At 43.3% G+C, this 21139-nt stretch overlaps 1 protein-coding gene across 1 annotated transcript in view; it reads right to left on the reverse strand.

Annotated features, from left to right (window-relative positions):
* Positions 1–21139, reverse strand: part of LOC126247995 (homeobox protein engrailed-like ceh-16) — a 194222-nt gene that overhangs the window by 31632 nt on the left and 141451 nt on the right. Inside the window, exons 3-4 of the mRNA XM_049948576.1 lie at positions 9361–9581; positions 6786–6922 (exon numbers count right to left, since the gene is read on the reverse strand). Of these exons, the coding sequence (XP_049804533.1) occupies positions 6786–6922; positions 9361–9581 (358 nt within the window). The remainder of the gene's footprint in view (positions 1–6785; positions 6923–9360; positions 9582–21139) is intronic.

A 21139-nucleotide genomic window follows, 5' to 3' on the forward strand; every position in this document is an offset into this window, starting at 1 on the left:
ATTCATGTGGATGTCCTCACACTTTTCGTCATTTAGGGTCAACTACCACTTTTCGCAACATTCAGATATCTATTCTAAATCGTTTTGCAGTTTGTTTTGGTCTTCTGATGTCTTTATTAGTCGATGAACGACAGCGTCATCTGCATACACCCAAAGACGGCTGCTCAGATTGTCTCCAAAATCGTTTATATAGATAAGGAACAGCAAAGGGCGTATAACACTACCTTGGGTTCTAGGCGCTCAGTCCGGAACCGCGCGACTGCTACGGTCGCAGGTTCGAATCCTGCCTCGGGCATGGATGTGTGTGATGTCCTTAGGTTAGTTAGGTTTAAATAGTTCTAAGTTCTAGGGGACTGATGACCACAGATGTTAAGTCCCATAGTGCTCAGAGCCATTTGAACTACCTTGGGGATCGCCAGAAATCACTTCTGCTATACTCGATGACTTTCCGTCAATTACTACGAACTGTGACCTCTCTGACAGAAAATCACTAATCCAGCCACATAACAGACGATATTCCATAAGCACGCAATTTTACTACGAGCCGCATGTGTGGTACAGTGTCAAAAGCCTTCCGGAAAGCCAGAAATACGGAATCAATATGTTCCAGAATCGTTCTGCATATCGACGTTAATGATATGGGCCTGCAATTCAGTGGATTATTCCTACTACTTTTCTTGAATATTGATGTGACCTGTGCAACTTTCCAGTCTTTGGGTACGGATCTTCCATCGAGCGAACGGTTGTATATGATTGTCAAGTATGGAGCTAATGCATCAGCACACTCCGAAAGGAACCTAATTGTTATACAGTCTGAACCAGAAGACTTGCTTTTATTAAGTGATTTAAGTTGCTTCACTACTACGAGGATATTTAATTCTACGTTACTCATGTTGGCAGCTGTTTTTGATTCGAATTCTGGAATATTTACTTCGTCTTCTTTTGTGAAGGCATTTCGGAAGGCTGTGTTTAGTAACTCTGCTTCGGATGTACTGTCTTCGATAGTATCACCACTGCTACCGCGCAGAGAAGGTTGGTTGGTTTGTGGGATTAAAGGGACCAGACTGCAACGCTCATCGGTCCCTCCAGAGAAGGCATTGTTTCTTGCCGCTAACATACTTCATCTCTTTGGATTTTCTTCCATGTTTCGAGACAAAGTTTCGTTGTGGAAACTGTTATAAGCATCTCGCATTGAAGTCCCCGCTAAATTTCGAGCTTCTGTAAAAGATCGCCAATCCTGGGGATTTTGTGTCTGTTTAAATTTGGCATGTTTGTTTCGTTGTTTCTGCAACAGTGTTGAACCCGTTTTGTGAACCAAGGAGGATCAGCTCCGTCATTTGTTAATTTATTTGGTATAAATCTCTCAATTGCTGCCGATACTATTTCCCTGAATTCAAGCCACATCTGGTCTACACTTATATCATTAATTTGAAAGGAGTCGCGATTGTCTCTCAGGAAGGCGTCAAGTGAATTTTTATCTGCTTTTTGAATAGATATATTTTTCGTTTATTTTTGGAGGATTTGGGGATTGTGGGCGTTCAAATAAAAATGAATGAAGTGAGGTGATGGCCCTCAACTACGTACCCTCTGAATCAGAGTGTTGAAATATTAAAAGTTTTGGCTGGTGTCGTTGTCTAGGGGTTGGGATACGTAGTTGCTGCATTACAAGCCAAATACTGCTGAGTCTGCAGTATACAATATTAATATACACAGCAATCGAATGGTCGAAGTTTCCTATTACTCGGCAATCGCGAATGTAACGTAGAAATTTATAAATAAAAGACTGCAATAAATAAAATCTGCAGGTACTATCTTAACGATTTTAAATGATTAGTACGGCAGTAGAAGTACTTTTGAGAATGTGGTATATTTCTGCAGTACACTAACTGGTGTCGATGGTCCAGCAATTAAACAAAATATAAGTTGGATAAAAGGGAAACAATAGATTCCTACTGCACGTAATTAGCTATGAACGACTACATTTCGGATGATGTTTTATGCATACCTTCGAAATTAAACATGCATTTTCGCCAACATATTTAGGGTAAATTAAAGTAGCCACCAACTATAATCGTATGAGTCAGGGATGTGTTTGAAATCAAACTCGAGTTTTCTTTGAACCTTTCAGCAACTGTATCATCTGAATTGGGAGGTCGGTAAAAGTATCCAATTATTATTTTATTCCGGTTGCCAACAATGACCTCTGCCCATACTAACTTACAGGAGCTCTATACTTCAATTTCGTGACAAGATAAACTACCTCTAACAGCAACAAATACGCCACCGCCAACCGTGTTTAGCCTATCCTTTTGAAACACCGGTAGGTTCTTCGCAAAAATTTCAGCTGAGCTTAATCTCCGGCTTTAGCCAGCTTTCAGTGACGGCAGCGCAATTTACTACAAAAAACGAAAATCACTGTAACAACAGTGACTCTCGCTTTATTTTAACCTGCAGGAAGACTTCCGAACTGCAAAGCTTTCAGTTTAAATAAAAGTAAAATTGTTACTGACTACTAGGCATCTTCTATAAATCACGTCCCCAACTACATATAGTTACAGTTTTAACATATAGTTTATTGTCCAATTAATCGTTCACTTAACTGCTGACCGATGATCTTCACAATTTATTATGCTGAATTAATAAAATGACTTGTACCTCCAATGGTGGATAACATCACACAATAAATTTAATAAATTACGTTGTGGCCGAGTGGTTCTAGGCGCTTCAGTCCGGAACCGCGTTGCTGCTACGGTCGCAGGTTCGAATCCTGCCTCGGGCATGGATGTGTGTGCTGTCCTTGGGTTAGTTAGGTTTAAGTAGTTCTAAGTCTAGGCGACTGATGACCTCAGATGTTAAGTCCCATAGTGCTCAGAGCCATTTGAACCATTTTTTTAATAAATTAGCTGGAAAACACCGGATCGCGTTCACAGCCAAACTTCACTAACATACCTTCACCAATAAACTGATTAATCGTCACCAATTTACTGTCCTAAATACCAATCGATTAAGAAATTTAACTGAAGTACCCACAGCTATGTGTGACACACTGTACAAAGTAATCAGAGTCCAAAGAATGCCGGAATATTTCTAAGCCCCACAGGGCGCGAAATATTTCAAACATCTAACGAGTGCAGCTGGACCACCCCTCACACAACTCTTTCTAACTCTCATCATACCGAATCACCAACTGAAGACGGACCGACTGTCCGGCTGCAGACAAAAGACCCTGGGGAACGTGGACCCGACCCCATAAAGACTGTCACCTATTCCAGAAAACTGTCGCCCTTTCCAACCCTCGGCGCCTCCATTCACGAAACACACGCCCCCTTACGTCACATAAGGGCATCATGGAATCATCAGTTCCCTTATACAACTTTTTATACACTACTTTGATCAAAATTCTGTTTTCACCATTAGCTGTTCTCTAAAATTTCGCGCTATAAACATACAGTATGCAGCGTGTAGCAAAAAGATACATTTGATTTGTCACGTCAGTATTTCTGAAACTAGCAAACATATACAATGAATTTATAAACGGCAAATCCAAAAAGTTTTTTCATACTTTTCATAGGTGTTCAATATGCCCCCCTTGAGATGCACGGCATATGTTAATGCGGTATTCAAACTGTTTCCACACTGCAGCGAGCATGTCTTGAGTTACAGCTTCCACAGCTGCTGTTATGCGATATAATTTCATACAGTCAAGTCCGGTGATCTTGGAGGTCAGTAATGTAAGGCTGAATCATTTGGTCCAGTGCGACCGATCCATCGTTGAATAATCCCTTGATTTAAAAATTTCCGCACTTCCAGATGCCAGTCTGGCGGTGTCCCATCCTGTTGGTAAATGAAGTCGTTGGAACCAGTCTCCAACTGCGGGAAAAGAAAGTTCTCAAGCAAATCGAGATATGTGATTCCTGTAACAGTGTTCTCGGCAAAGAAAAATGGACCATAAACCTTTTTCCGTGAAACTGCAAAAACACACTAAATTTTGGAGTGTCCCTCTCATGTTGTACAACTTCATACGGTTGTTCCGTATCCCTTATTCTCAAATTATGACAGTTCTCCTTTCCATTTAAATGGAATGTTGCCTCGTCACTAAACACTAAGAGTGTAAGAAAAACTGTCATCATCCATCTAGCCAAGGACGAAATCACAGAATTCCACACGTAGTTGTTTGTCACCTTCACGAAGAGCTTGCAGTAGCTCAATTTTGTATAGTTTCATGTGTAAACGTCGACGCAACTCACACCAGACGGTCATCGGGGGCATGTTAAGCTGTCGAGCTGCACGGCGAACGGATTCCTGCGCACTCTTGTGAAACAATGATGGATGCGTTCGACGTCTGTCCTAACACTCGAGGACGGCCCGGCGATTTGCCTTTACACGAAGAACCTGTTTCTCGGAGTTGTTCATGTCCTCGTCTAATGCTCTGTGCTGTAGGAGGAGCCACACCATACCTAGTACGAAAGTCACGCTGAGCTGTTATTATTGACCCGCACTACGCAAAACGCAGAACACAAAACGCTTCCTGTTGTCCCGACATCATTTTTACTGAAACAGAAGTGGGCGCACACTGCTGCTACCTGGCGGAAACCATGTAAAACCCGAGAGTTCATTCTTTCCAACAGTACGTTGTTCACGCACAAATCTCAAGTAACATATGATTTTTTAAAATCCGATGATTCTTTTTGATACACCCTGTATAATAATAATTTCTAGATGCCGTAGTTTGCTCGCAAATCAAAGTTGTAAATATTTCCAATTTGTGCTCGTAATGGTGATAATTGATTATTCTCGTGGTACCTTTACTATTACGCTATAAATATGAATAGTAAATCAGTTTTTTGGTGTTTTGCTACTCTTTCCATTGCTGTCATTACAGTTCACGTTTATTTAATGAGACTTAAATTATAGGCAAAATTATACAATTATAGCATAAAGCAATAAAAATAGATAAAAAATAATAAATCTTAACATCTAGATGGTGCGTGTGGTAAATAGCAATAGCTGCCAACACATACTGCGATGTTCTCACTGCATCTGACTTCATTCGTAAGGTATGCTGATTTCAATTAATCTTCCAATTAAAATATTCGCACAGCTTAATCATTGAAGTTACTGATAATGTAAGCAGTTCTGTCGATGTGTCATATCAAGACTTGCAAACTGAGTGCTCGGTCTCTTCGGTGGAATGAATATTTTGAAAGTTATAAGCTATTCACTGCATTAGTTATATTCAAGTCTGTCTCTGTATCTCATCTCATATGTCATTTCTAGATTATAAATTTATAATATAGGATTCATAATCAACTTCTCTTTCTTTTGACACCCCGTACTTCACCGTGTTCATAACGGTTCGCGCTGCACATGCACAAATAATATCAAGGCAAGTTGAAAGCTTAAACAGCTACCAGCCGCTGATGTCACGACCCACGTGGAGCCACGCTGCCTCTGGCAGAAGCGAGCCGCTGGGCAGCGCCACCCAGCCAACGCTCAATCATTACCCGGCTGGTGGCACCTATTCTGTACGCCTCAGTGCGTGTGGTTGACGCTCAACCAAACAGAACCCAATATACAGATATTACTCGGCGTATTACACGATACAAGTGCCGCTCACAGGAAAATTTTGGTACCGAAGCCATTGAACGTGGACTGTGAAGCAATGGAAGAGAGTCTTTTAGTCGGATGAGTCTTGTTTCACACTGTTCCCAACTCCCAACGTCCCAAGAGTGAAACTTGACGGGTGTTTGGTGACTATTTTGGGCAGACATAGCATGGTATCCCATAGGCTCCACGGTTGCTCTGCAGCGTCGCATTACTGCGAAGGAATATGTGACCATTTTGGCTGATCGGATGTGTCCCATGGTACGATGTTTGTGTTCTAAGAAGACATCGTCCAGGACTGGTCTTGTGAGCACGAGGATGATTTGTCGCCTTTCCGCTAACCACCACCGTCACCAGATCTTAACATTATTGAGTCTGTGATCTAGTTCGGAGATAAGGGCAGCACGTGATCACTATCCAGCTCCATCATCGTTACCTCAACTTGCAATTATTTTGTAGAAGGAATGGTATAAGACATAGCTGAAAACCATGCAGGGCCTGTATTTATCCATTCCTAGGAAACTGGAAGCAGTTTTCAATGCCAACGAGTTTATTAGGCATGGTAGTGTGTTTTGTTTGTTGTGTTTCTACAGTTTGTATACTTTTGTCCGTCCCTTGTGTATGATGAGGCTGCAAGATCCCACACGGGCATGCAGACTGCGCAGGGTCATTGAGGTCCTGAGTGGCGTACTGTATCGCCTTCTGAACTATCAATTCCACATTCGCAAGATAGTCGTGGAATCCTGAACAACGGGAGCAGCAGTATCGCAGAATGAAAACCTGCAGTCTCGAAAGCCCACAACGAAGCCGCTGTCGAGCTCCGAAACGTGTTGGTAGCCACTCTCTTTCTTACTCGAGTCATAACACAATCTGCTCAAAAACAACAACATTCAGGCGCGATTTCTGAATGAGAAACCCGTTGCGTAGTCTTTCCTTATATACGGAATGTAGGTTCGACTTCGTGCGATTGACCAGAAATGGTAATCATTTGCATTTACAGGCATGAAGTACACATTGTGCCAATATGAAGCTTTTTCTCGCCGTCTTCATGGTGACACAAATATAACTGCCAGCAGTGTAGTAATTAGCCCCAAAATTGTAATGTAACCAGTACGGTAAATAATAGAGCAGTAATATTGAAATAATTTGTCCAGCGTATGATAAGAGGAATAGTGGCGTACCAGAGACGATCTCCCACGAAGATGGGCCTGGGCGCCATGATGCCAAGGGAGCTGTAATACTGTTGCGCCACCAGCTCCAGCTCGTTTGTGTATTTCCTCTTCCACTTGGTCCTCCGGTTCTGGAACCAGATTTTTATCTGAAACATCAAATTCCCATCACTTCTGAAGGAAAATCTGCCAAGAGCAATTGTTTGTTGTTTATCGTCTAGTGTTCCGAAGCCAGATTTTTACAGTAAATCGAAGGAAATAATCTTTAACGTGTTGGAGGCTCCTCTGATGATAAAATGCTTATGAATAATACACTGACGGAGATGAAAAGTGCTATGCCACAAACAGCTTTCAAATTGATACTTCAGTATTTTCACGCCTGTGAGACACGTCGATTAAAATTTCGTCGTTATAAGTAATTGTTTTCAGTATTTTCAGTACATAAAAAAGCCATTCAAAAGATGTGAGTAGCTAACGATTGGGTGCGTCTAGCATAACTCAAACTTTTCAGGTGTTGTTCGCAACACAAAAACTCTTCCGGGCTTAGTGATGGATCGAAATCATTGGCATGTGTGTCATGGGAGCATTATACCGACAGAACACACAGTAGAGCAATAACTGGAGAACCAGTGGTGGCTCGGAGCAACAGTGTGGCTGGAGTAGTAGGCACGGATTCATTCAGGAAGTTATACAGTACGGCAAGATCGAGAACTGTTCGACTGTCCACGCCGAATAGATGCATGGTAGCAAATGAAATCATAGAAGTTGTTACAGGCAGGACGTCATCTCGAATCATCACGAATAGGTCACTGGAAACTAGGTTCTCTCGCGGTGTCAGGTGTATTTTGCCGTAGACACCTTACCGCGGGCAACAGAGGCTTGCGTGATGTAGAGCCAGAATCAGCTGGGACATGGAGTGCATTATCTAGTGATGAGCGATAATTCACTCTTCCGTTTGTGGTGGACAAATCGAAACCAGGATGCCCGTAGACGACTTGGTAAAAGGTCACAGAAAGTAGATATACTCGAGACACGCACCTGTGTAACTCCTTGATCATGGTGTGGGTAACTGTGAGATGCGACATCAGGGGTGATTTGGCAACAGTTGGAGAAAAGCTGAATGCTCGCCAATAAGTGGCAAGTACGGCAACCACTGTTTTCATAACCTTCGCTCCTAAGGTACCAAATGCATATTACAGCAGGATAATGGAAATCACGTACTGCGCTTCACACCGCAAGCGCCTTGAGGAGTGTATGGTTCTTGACTGGTCTGCCTGAAAGTGATTTGTCACAAATAAAGCATGTTTGCGACGCGACGGAAACAGGTATACTTTTAGACCAATCTCAAGCTAGAAATCACAAACTGACACATCAGGCATAGCAGGAAATTCGTCTAGATTACACAACGAATACAAGAGTGTATTCCTGCACGTGCGAATTGCACCTCACACTGATGTTGATGATGATTTCCGAATAGAATACAAGTTTAATCATTTAATACCCGCTTCGTGCTGAACGTCTCCAAAAAATTAATTAAGCATGGTGCTTTACGATACGGCACTTTTCATTTCCGTCAATGGGTTTTTCCGTCGTTGAGTATGCGACAGTATTAGCTTAACTTATAAAAAAATTGACAAACATTTTAATTGGTCATACAAGGTAAGAATGTTTGTAATGTAAACAGCAACCAATCACAAGTATGTTTTAAAAAGGTTTTGAATCATACCACGACCAGTTTCGAATTTCTTACAAATCCATCTCCAGATCGTTGTTACAGGTTTCCTTCCTTTCTCGCTGGGGCCTCCTTTTGTATTCGCCGTCTGTTTGCTGCTGTGTTGTTATCGTCAAACCGATAACGAATGCAAAATGAGGCTCCAGCAAGAAAGTAAGGAAACTTGTAACAACCATCTGAAGATGTAAATGCGTGCCGGCCGAAGTGGCCGTGCGGTTAAAGGCGCTGCAGTCTGGAACCGCAAGACCGCTACGGTCGCAGGTTCGAATCCTGCCTCGGGCATGGATGTTTGTGATGTTCTTAGGTTAGGTAGGTTTAACTAGTTCTAAGTTCTAGGGGACTAATGACCTCAGCAGTTGAGTCCCATAGTGCTCAGAGCCATTTGAACCATTTTTTTTTTTGTAAATGCGTAGGCTTCTCCTGCCAGAGTGAGTCGACATAAAAGTTTTCTGGGTATGGTACCGCGTCATATTGTGTAAACTAGTACTCGAGAAAACCAACATCGGCCAAGGTTGCAACTGTCTTCTTCTGGGTCTACTAATCATACTAGGTAAGACCCAGTAGAAGGCCGCTGCAACCGTGACCAAAACGTTGGTTTTCTCCAGCAGTAGTTTATACAATATGACACGATACCATTACCAGAAGACTTATGTGTCATCTGAAGATCGATTGTATCAACTCCGGAACCGGTCAGGGTTTGATTCAGATAAACCTTTTTAAACCACACTTATGGCTGGTGGCTCTTCAAATCATAAGCCTTATAGAACTACAGCACTGTTCCCAAAACGTCAGTTTTCAACAAGGTTACATTAAGGTAAAAATGCTTGTTAACGGAAGGGTAGAGCATTAACGAACTTGCGTCTCGGTGAGGCCGAGGTCCCTGCTGAGCGCCTGCCTCTTGGCGGTGGAGAGGTACTTGTTCGCCTCGAACTCCGCCTCCAGCGCCTTGATCTGCTGCGCCGAGAACGCCGTGCGAGGCCGCTTCTTCCGCTCGCGACTGCTGCTGCTGCTGCTGCTGCTGCTGCCGCTGCTGTTGTTGTTGCCAGTTCCTCCACCATCGCCACTGCCGCCCACTGCTGCAGCACAGCAATGCCCCACGTAAACAACCGTACCAAGATAAGCTCACCACACTAATATTCCTCTCAGCCTTAAACGAGCACACTGGTCGCTTTGGATCTATTTACACATAGTCAGCACAGATTCAGAAAACATCGTTCTTGTGAAACACAACTGGCCCTTTATTCACACGAAGTAATGGGAGCTGTCGACTGGGAATCTCAAGTTGATTCCGTATTTCTAGATTTCCAGAAGGTTTTTGATACAGCTCCTCACAAGCGACTGATAATCAAATTTCGTACGTATGGAGTATCGTCTCAGTTTTGCGACTGGATTCGTAATTTCCAGTGAGAAAGGACACAGCTTGTAGTAAATGAATGGAAATCATTGAATGGAACAGGAGTGATATCTGACGTTCCCAAAGGAAGTGATGTACTCCCACTGCTGTTCCTAATCTTTATAGATGATTTGGGGTCCGCAGCTCGTGGTCGTGCGGTAGCGTTCTCGCTTCCCACGCCCGGGTTCCCGGGTTCGATTCCCGGCGGGGTTAGAGATTTTCTCTGCCTCGTGATGACTGGGTGTTGTGTGCTGTCCTTAGGTTAGTTAGGTTTAAGTAGTTCTAAATTCTAGGGGGCTGATGACCATAGATGTTAAGTCCCATAGTGCTCAGAGCCATTTGAACCATTTTTGTGATTTGGGAGAGAATGTAAACAGCTCTCTTAGACTATATGAACTTGGAGCTGTCGTTTATCGTCTAGTATAGAATCATCAAATTACAAAATGACTTAGACAAGATATCTGTACGGTGTGGAAAGTGGCTTTTGACCCTGAACAACAAAAAGTGAGTTCCTTCACATGAGTAGTATAAAGGATCCGTTAAAATTTGGTTACACGATAAATAATACAAATTTTAAGGTGGTCAATTCAACTAAATACCTAGACATTACATTTACAAACAACTTAAATTGCGACCATCGTACACAAAATGTAAATAAACCTAAAGTATATCTGTTTAAAAAAGCAGATAAAAATTCGCTTGACGCTTTCCTATGAGCAGACTCCATTCCTTCTGAACTGAGTATTTAAGGGCAGACCAGATGTGGCTTGAATTCGGAGAAATAGTATCGACAGCAAGTGAGAGACTTATACCAAATAAATTAATAAGAGACGAAAATGATCCCCCATGGTACGAATAATAGTTCAGAACACTTGCAGAAGCAACAAGAAAAGCATGCCAAATTTAAAAGAATGCGAAATCCCTAATATTATGTAAGAGATTGTTAACAGTGATATTGGACGGCAGTTTTGTAGGTCACTTCTGTTACCCTTCATGTAGAAGGGTGCGATCTCTGCTTTCTCCCAATCACTGTGCACAGTTCTTTTTCTTTTCTTGCGTGAGGGGGGGGGGGGTATACGTTACATGGTGTTTAAGGCTAACTCACTGGTAAATTCACTGTAGAATCCGATAGGAATTCCTTCGGGTACTTGGAAATTGTTCACTTTTAGCATTTTCAGCTGTTTCTCAATTCCACTTATATTAATGTCTTTGCAGAGATGCGAGAATTAAACTGAACTATGCTACTATAGCTGCCTTTTTAAAGGAACATTTGAAACGGTGTTCAACCTTGCTACCGTCACCTTTCTGTTCCTGTGTCTTCCATAAGTATCTCGATACTAACTTTGGTGCCCCTGATAGCCTTAACATACTATCAGAAATTCTTTGAAATAATGAAACGCTATTTGGCTGTATATTACTGTATTTTTCTTTTTTATTATCTAGATTTCGACTTTCACGCCATTATCGAGTACAATGCTAAAAGTTCTTAGACAATTAACACGTCATATCTGGTAAAGTCAGCCCAAATTAGGAAAACTTTGTTTTTTTTTATGTGAGGGATTTCGAGGAGAGTCCGGTACGGCAGTTGTTGAAGGCTTCGCGCTTTGTCCTTTCTATGAATTTTACCTGTTTCTCTTAGGTCGGCCACACAAACCGCTGTCGGTCTTTGGTCTCACCAGTCAGCCTCGTCCATCTTCTTCGGTCCATGTACACTTCTCCATTTAGTCCTATCGTTCTCATATCCTCTGTGATCTCGTCGATTCATCACAGCCGTGCTCTTCTCCTTGGTCCGTTACTTCTGATTTCTTCCTAGTGATCTGGCTTTCTCGAAGCATTACTTGTCCATACAACTTCAATCCCCTCTCTTTAATCACTTCCGGAATGTCAAGCGATTTGTGCAGCTCATGCAATTGGTAGTCTCAAACCTTCACAGCGAGAGAAGTAGCTCAGTGGTTAGCACACTGGACTCGAGTTCGGGAGGACAACGGTTCAGACCCTCGTCCGACCATCCAGATTTAGGTTTTCTGTGATTTCCCTAAATCGCTCCAGGCAAATGCCGGGACGGTTCCTTTGAAAGGGCACGGCCGGTTTTCTTCCACATCCTTGGCACGATCCGAGCTTGTGCTCCGTCTCTAATGACCTCGATGTCGAGGGGACGATAAACTCAATCTTTCTTCCTTTCTTTCATCCATCACTGGTCCAAAAATCTGCGTCAGAACAGCATTCTCAAGTGTTAGGAGTTTTCTTTCTATTTTCTTGGGTCAGAGTCCAGCTCCCTGCTCAGCATAGGATTTCGGGTTGTATTACAAACTTTTAGATCCTAATCTTCGTGGATCTCGGTAGAAGCCAGGACTTGAGCAGCTTTCCGAGTGAAAAACTGTCTCCTGCTTCTATTGTTCCCATTATTTTCTGGTCTGTCTAATTCCTTTCACAGAGTAATGCCCCAAGATATTTGAGCGGTATTATCCTTTCAAAAATTTCAGCGCCTATATCTAAGAATCTGTCATCGTTCTCTATGCTCACTATCAGGCATTTCGTCTTATCCATATTCATCTTCAAGACTGCTCTCATTGCCTCTTCTATTAACATTCTTGACATCTGAACCGGATCATGCACATTCCGTGCTATTAAAACTACGTAATACGCATAGTCCAGGGTGTTGATGCTTCTAAACAGCTGAATTCCTGTCCCTAGGTTGTTATTTTTCGCAGTGCTCTTTCTAGTACCACAAAGAGTCGGCATAATTGACAAGTTACGCCCCAAGAAGAATAGTGTGCAGAAAATATTACTGTTTAAGAAACAGTCGTAGGTCATAGAATGTTCTTTATTCGCCCGTAGAGGCCATCATCAGGTAGTGTTAAACAATCAGATATTTTCTGCCAAAAATCATCCGTGAAGAAGGTATGGTATCGTATAAAATGTACTAAAGGGCAACCTCATGGAGACGACGACAGTCATTGCAGCGTAGAACAAGACCTCGTGCGCAAACTGTAAACAGCGGTACACTACAACGGCCCCAGAGGCCCGTCCGTATTGACGTAGTGCATGCAAAATATTGGGCTATTAGTAATGACAGTCGTCATACGTCGCTGCCATCGGGTATACAATATGATAACGGCGTAAAATTCAAACAGTAATGGGTGAATTAAGAAGTGAATAAAACATAAGAGAGCATATAGGAATATACATTATGCAGTACATGCCAAGGTGAAAGCTATGCACAGATATATAGAAAACCCTTACCCACAAAAGCAGTGTAAAAGAATAATGGAACAAAATGAATAGAGTAAGAAAATAAAGAGCCGACTACAAATAAATGGCTAAAAGGTAACAGTGCCAAAAAGATAAAATACAACTGCATACACAACACAAGCGACCAAAAGCCTGGTAATAAAAAACTAGAAACTCGTAAACTGTGCAAAAGTGGGGAACATGCAATCATAGAGAACCCGATTCTACTGGACAACTGATCATTGAGTAACTTCTTAGCGTGTGAATGTTTAACAATTTCGATCTCTTCAAGCAGACTGAGCCTCTTACCTTTGGTAGCGTGGTGCAAAACCTTGAAGTTTCCGAGCGTATGTAGTTGGCGGTCACTGGTTTTAAGGTGCTCAGCGAAGGCGGAATTATGCTTAACCTGGCGCTTATTATTGAGCAAATGCTCCCGAAACCTAGCCGCGCGGTGAGAGGCGCCATGTCACGGATTGCGAGGCCCCTCCCGCCGGAGGTTCGAGTCCTCCCTCGGGCATGGGTGTGTGTGTTGTTCTTAGCATAAGTTAGTTTAAGTAGAGCGTAAGCTAGGGACCGATGACCTCAGCAGTTTCGTCCCAAAGGAATTCACACACATTTGAACATTTTCCTGAAACCTAATTGTAAAAGCCCTTCCCTTCTGGCCAATATAAGCCGCTTGATATTCACAGGTTATTCCCATATGCTCTATTATGTTTTGTTTGTTTCTTTTTCCACTACATATTGAATTCCTTGCCGTTATGTCATTGTTCACCCGACGGCAGTACCACACGCCGACTGTCATTACTACTAGCCCAATATTTCGTACGAGCTCCTATCATTCATACGTATGCTTTATGTGAATACGGAGGGCCTCTGGGGCTGTTGTAGCGTACGGCTGTTTATAGTCCTGTGCTGCGCTGCTATGCCTGTCATGGCCTCCATGAGGTTGCCTTAAGTGTGTTTTATGCTGTATCATGAATCCTTGATGTCTGCTTTTTTAACATAACCCGATGATTCCCTATTGAGGCGAAACGCGTCATTCTTAAGCAAGTAAAGAACATTCTGTAACCTTCGACTGTTTTTTAAATAGTAGCAATAGAAGACTGCTGTACCACCACGCCAAGAAGGAATAACTTTTTAAAAAATAATACGATTTAATGGTCTAACGAGAGACTCATTAAGATGAGTTTTTTCCACCAAACTCAAGCTGATTCCTTCTGTGCGCCAATCTCAAAGCTGAGCTACTACGCCCCTCCAGTGGGCACAACGTCTACGGAACAAAGAAACACTAAATGAAAAAATAAAGAAAGACCTCGGCTACTTCTTACCCCAAGAGCTGAAAGCTGTATTTCGGTAACATGGCGCTGTGTCGAACAAATATAACAGGCATATATTTTTCTTCAGAATTGCTACCATCTGCGGTGTTTCACTCTGCAGTAGGTGAGTCTATCGTGAAAACACAAGTGCCTCGTTTAGAGCGAAGAATTGTGCGCTGGTTAAAACGCCGTTGTGGATACAATTACCGACCGACAAAGTGATGGCGTACTCCGCGGCCCGCGGCCCGCGATTGGCAGCGAGGGGCTCTATTTGTGTGCGCAGCGCTGACGGAAGGTGTTTCCTCGTAATTAGGCAACATTTAGCGCGCAGTTTGTCTTCGTACGTCTAATTAAAGCGGACGCTCGGCCGGCTCACTTCTGGAAGCTCTTCATCTCTCGGGAGGCAGGGTTGCCCAGCGCGGTACAACGGCCGACGTACGCGTCGCTTTCGTTTTCTGTTTGCAGCTCGCTTATTTATCACCTCTATTTACGCGCACATATGTGCCTCAGCGCTGCCTTTTTCTTCATTTTGTTATTAGTGCTGACTGCGATTTCTTTCAAGGGAACAGTTAAGCGCTGACAGAGTTTACACATTTAAATGGAGCTTATACAAAAGTGAAACATGCTTAGATTTTTATACTCTTACCCCTGTATCTTCTTGTAAACCTACTCATCGTCCAGCTAAGTAACGTGCGCAGTTACACTGATGAGCCAAAACATTACTACCACCTACGTAATAGCATTTTTGTCCGTCTTTGGAACGAGATACATCACTGACTCTACGTATCAAGGATCCGACAGTTCGTTGGTAGACTTGTGGAGGTATGTGGCGTTAGATGTCGAAGCACAGGTCATGTAATTCGCGGAAATAACGGGCCGCTGGTTTTTGTACGCGGAGATGGCGCCCGGTGACCCTGATGGTTAAAATGGCTCTGAGTACTATGGGACTCAACTGCTGTGGTCATAAGTCCCCTAGAACTTAGAACAACTTAAACCTAACTAACCTAAGGACATCACACACATCCATGCCCGAGGCAGGATTCGAACCTGCGACCGTAGCGGTCGTGCGGTTCCAGACTGTAGCGCCTTTAACCGCTCGGCCACACCGGCCGGCCTGACCCTGATGGGTTCCATAGGATTTACATCAGGCGAATTTAGTCGGTGAGACATCAATGTGAGTTAACTATAACGCACCTCAAACCAGTGCAGCAGCACAGTTGTGGCTCCGAGACACGGACAATTATACAGCCAAAAGAAGACCTCGCCGTCGGGGACGACATCAAGCATGAAGGGATGTAGGTGGTTCGCAGCTGTCAGTATGTCATCGATTACTACTACAGGTGTCATGCAGTCGCAGAAGAAGGCCTCCCATGGCATAACACTGTTCCCGCCGGCCTCCGTCCTTGGTGCGGTGCACGTTTCGAGCCGCTGTTCTCGATGACGATGTCTGTGCAGATCACCTTTGGCCTAGTGTAGCAAAAATGTGATTCACCCGAAGAGTTAAGTTTCCATTGATCGACGGTCGAATTACGATGGTTCCGCCCCCGGTGCAATCTTAACTGACGATATCGTTGGGCCGACATGTGAACACGTACACTATGTGATCAAAAGTATCCGGACACCTCCAAAAACATACGTTTTTGATATTAGGTGCAGTGTGGTGCCACCTACTGCTAGGTATTCCATATCAGCGACCTCAGTAGTCATTTGATATCTTGAGAGAGTAGAATGGGGCGCTCCGCGGAACTCACGGACTTCGGACGTGGTCAGGTGATTGGGTGTCGCTTGTGCCATACGTCTGTACGCGAGATTTCTACACTCCTAAACATCCCTAGGTCCACTGTACCCGATGTGATAGTGAAGTGTAAACGTGAAGGAACACGTACAGCACAAAATCGTACAGGCCAGCCTCGTCTGTTGACAGAGAGACTGCCGACTGTTGAAGAGGGTCGTAATGTGTAATAGGCAGACATCTAGCCAGACCATCACACAGGAATTACAAACTGCATCAGGATCCACTGTAAGTACTATGACAGTTAGGCGGGAGATGATAAAACTTTGATTTCATTGTCGAGCGGCTGCTCATAAGCCACATTTCACACCAGTAAATGCCAAACGACGCCTCGCTTGGTGTAAGGAGCGTAAACATTGGACGATTGAACAGTGGAAAAACGTTGTGTGGAGTGACGAATCACGTTACACAGTATGACGATCCGATGGAAGGGTGTGGGTATGGCGAATGCCCGGTGAACGTCATCTGCCAGCGTGTGTAGTGCCAACAGTAAAATTCGGAGGCGGTGGTGTTATGGTGTGGTCATGTTTTTCGTGGAGGGGACTTGTACCCCTTGTGCTTTTGCGTGGCACTATCACAGCACAGGCCTACAATGACGTTTTAAGCACCTTCTTGCTTCGCACTGTTGAAGAGCAATCCGGGGATGGCGACTGCATCTTTCAACACGATCGAGCACCTGTTCATAATGCACGGCCTGTGGCGGAGTGGTTACACGACAATAACATCCCTGTAATGGACTGGCCTGCTCAGAGTCCTGATTTGAATCCTAAAGAACACCTTTGATATGTTTTGGAACGCCGACTTCGTGCCAAGCCTCACTGGCCGACATCGCTACCTCTCCACAGTGACACTCCGTGAAGAATGGGCTGCCATTCCCCAAGAAACCTTCCAGCACCCGACTGAACGTATATCTGCGAGAGTGGAAGTCATTTTCAGCCATGTGTCCGTATACTTTTGATCGCATAGTGTAGGTGTGGCCTGATGCGGAGCTCCATGTTAACAATTTACGATGAACGGTGTGCTCCGAAACATTTGTCCGTGCACCAGCATTGTGTTCTTTCGGCAGAGATGCCACAGATCACCATCTATTCTACTTTACTGAGCAGACAAGCCTCCGAACTCCACAGTCTGTGATGAGTCGCGGACGTCAACCATTAAGAGCCTAGTGGTAGTTTCACTGTCTGTCTACCTCTTTCTGTAGATAATTACGACAATAGCACGTGAACATTCGACCAGCTTCGCTGTCTTCGAGATACCCGTTCACAGGCTCTGCGTAATCATAATCTGCTCTTTGTCCAAGTCGCTATCTCAATCGGTTTCCCCATTTGCAGCCCACATCTTCGCGAAGGTGATCCTCCGTCCGTGTCTGCTCCGCTTACATACTTTTTTGTAATTGCAGCGCCACCAGGAGGCATCCAGTGTCGCGGTGGGCAGTGGTCAGAATGTTTTGGCTGATCAGTGTGTGTTCACTAGCTAATCAAAAGTATCCGCACAACCCTGTGTAACGTGAAGTTGAACACTTGGTGTCAAGAGAGGTAGATTCGCCAGTGTAAAAGGAGGAGTGGAGTACTGTGCTGTCAATTGAGAAGCATTGACAGCAGAATGGGTCGCTCAGGAGAGCTCAGTGACTTCGAAAGCGGGCTAGTCGTTGGCTATCACCTGAGTAATATATCCATCAGGGACATTCCAGCCCTTCTAAAGCTGCCCAAATGGACTGTTGGTGAGGTGACTGTGAAGTGGAACAACCACAGATAAACCGAGACCAGGCAGACCTCATGTACTGACTCAAAAGAATCGTCGAGCACAGCCGAAGGTGGCTGAAAAAATTCGCTTGAAATCAGTGAGTTCTATGGTGCTCCCATCTGCTGTCACACTGACTGCACGTAGGGAGTTAAAAAGAATGGGGTACAATACAATGGAGAGATGGTGTTACGCTATGGCGATAATTTCGTGGTTAGCATGTGGAGCTCTTACTGCGCATACGAAAGTGGTAAATGCAGAAGGATATGAACACATTTGGCACCATTGTATACTGTGAACAGTAGAGGAACAATTCGGAAGTGATGACTGTGTATCAGCCTGTCATAAAGCAGCATATCTGAGGCAATGATTCGTGGACAATAACATTCCTGAAATGGACTGGTCTGCCCAGAGTTACGACCAGAAGCCAATGGAAAAACTTTGGTATGAGTTAGAACGTTTACTTGCCTCCATACCCCAGAGTCCAATGTCACTACCTTCTTTTGCTTCGGCTCTTGGGGAAGAACGGGCTGTAATTCCTCCACAGACAATCAGACTTCTCATTGAAAGTGTCGCCAGCAGAGTTCTAGCCGTCATACAGACCAAGAATGCCCCCTAATACGTGTCTGGGTAGTGTATACCCAAGGTTCAGTGGGTCATGCGGCGAGCGATTTTCAGTGGCCTCTTTGTCGACTGCAATTTAACTCAGACTATTCAGAATGTAGATTTTTGTCGCAATAAACTTTCTCCTGTGCATAGTAGTTTATCTGAACGATTATTGAAGGTAGGAACACGGGTTGTACAGTAAAACTTGGTGGGTATCGGTTATGCATTTTGGGAAGGTGCGTCCAACGGTCTGGACTGTAATACCTTTCCTAACTTAAAGAAAGGCAAAAAATATGATCTGCAGGTAGTTTTCCAGCATTAAAGCTGCGATACTATTAAATGAAATATTCCTTACAACAAATTCTAAAGAACTTGCCAACGATGCAGCACAGTTGCGTACATTCTATTTCACTAAATATTTATCCGCATCACAACGGCGGATTTCTAATTTTCGTTTTACAACTTATGAACGTATGGCCACATAATCAACAACTAAAGAACTATGAATACTTGAAACGTGCGCATCAATTTTTATAAGATTTTTACTGATTCCATATAGCGTTGTTAGCCCAATGGTTCATCATTTCGAAATTTGATTCCACGACTTAAAGTAGCACAAATTGTTTTCCTTAATCCTACATAGCCCCACTGCGCTAAATTTTATGTTTTGCTAGAAATGGGGAAGCAATGTTATTTTTTTTAGTTTGGGGCACCATATTTTTGTTTTCAGTCAACATTGTGGGCCAACTGACAGCTGCTTGATGAACAGGAGAGAAACACTAGTTTACACCGGATAAGAGACAACAGAAGTCACTCGGGAATGTTACTTTAATGTTTTTCATTTAATATCATAAAGAACTCACAAATATCAATAAACATGCTACAAAAATTTACATGAGTGGTTAGAAAAATTAAGTGAAAACTCATTCGCTTACTAGTGTATCTTAGTAACTATTTCTCTGAAGGAGCCGTTCAAAAGGTCGGCTTCCACGGACGGGGCAGTGCAGTGATCACTTCGCTCAGCTCGCATCTACATCTAAATTTATATTTTTACTGCGCGAGGCAACCACGGTGAGTTGTGGAGGGCAATGTGAGGTACCAGTATCATTTTTCCTTCCTATTCAATTATTGCATATAACACTATCGCTATTGCCATCCTTATGAGCCTACGTGAGATGCATGTTGGCAGAATAAATATGTTTAATGTCTCATTTTGGAACGAAGATTATTGCAATGTCGCAAGCAAGGCTGCTCGCGATGTAGAACGTCTTTCATGCACGTTTGACAGTGTATTTAGATGAGGATTTGTCTGACACTCTCACGTTAAGCAAACAAAGCACTGATGAACTACGCTGCTCTTCTTTGACATTTTCTAACCCATTCATTAATATAGCTCGGTGTAAGTCTCTGACCAACAAAGAATACTAAAGAACAGGTCGAACAAATGTTTTGTAACCGACCCCTTTCTTGTGTGACTTAAGCTTTCTTACGAGTCTTTCAATGAGTCTGAGTCTAGCACCTTCCTCTCCCATGGTTAAATTTCTGTAGTCCTACCTTAAATCTACATCTACATATACATCTACATGGCTACTCTGCGAATCACACTTAAGTGCCTGACAGAGGGTTCATCAAACCACCTTCACAACAATTCTCTATTACTCCTCTCTCGAAATGTGGCAGAAAAAACGAACACTTATATTTTTCCGTACGAGCTCTGTTTTTCCTCATTTTATTATGACGATTGTTTCCCCCTATGTAGGCCGCCGTCAACAAAATATTTTCGCATACGGAGGAGGAAGCTGGTGGTTGAAATTTCGGCGCAACAAGAAACGCCTTTGTTTTAATGATGTCCACCCCAAATCCTGTATCATGTCCGTGATTCTCTCGTCCCTATTTCTCTATAATACAAAATGACCTTCTTTGAATTTTCTCGATGTACTCCTTTAATCCTATTTGGCAAGGTAAGGATCCCACACCGCGTAGCAGTACTCCAAAAGAGGACGGACAAGCATAGTGTAGGCAATCTCTTTAGTTGATATTTTGCATCTTGTAAGTGTTTTGCCAACGAATTGTAGTCTTTGGTTGGTCTTTCCCCACAGCATCTTTCATGTGTCCTTTCCAATTTAAGTTGTTGGTAACTGTGATTCCTAGGTATTTAGTTGAATTTACGGTCTTTAAATTGGGTTGATTTATCGTGAATCAAAGTTTAACGGATTCTTTAAGCACTGATGTGTATTTCCTCACGCTTTTCATTATTTGGGGTTAATTGCCAATTTTGGTACCATACAGATATTTTTTCTAAATCGTTTTGCAATTTGTTTTAATCTTCTGATGACTTTACTAGAAGATAAACGACAGCATCATCTGCAAATAACCTGAGACAGCTGCTCAGATTGTTTCCTAAATCGTTTATGTAGATAGGGAACAGCAGAGGGCTGTAACACTACCTTGGGGACGCCAGAAATCACTTCTGTTTTACTCGATGACTTTCAGTGAGTTACTACGAACTGTGACTTCTCTGACAGGAAATCATGAATCCAATCACTTCGGACAGAA

Source organism: Schistocerca nitens, chromosome 3 (assembly GCF_023898315.1).
Source record: "Schistocerca nitens isolate TAMUIC-IGC-003100 chromosome 3, iqSchNite1.1, whole genome shotgun sequence".
Classification (NCBI taxonomy): Eukaryota; Metazoa; Arthropoda; class Insecta; order Orthoptera; family Acrididae; genus Schistocerca; species Schistocerca nitens.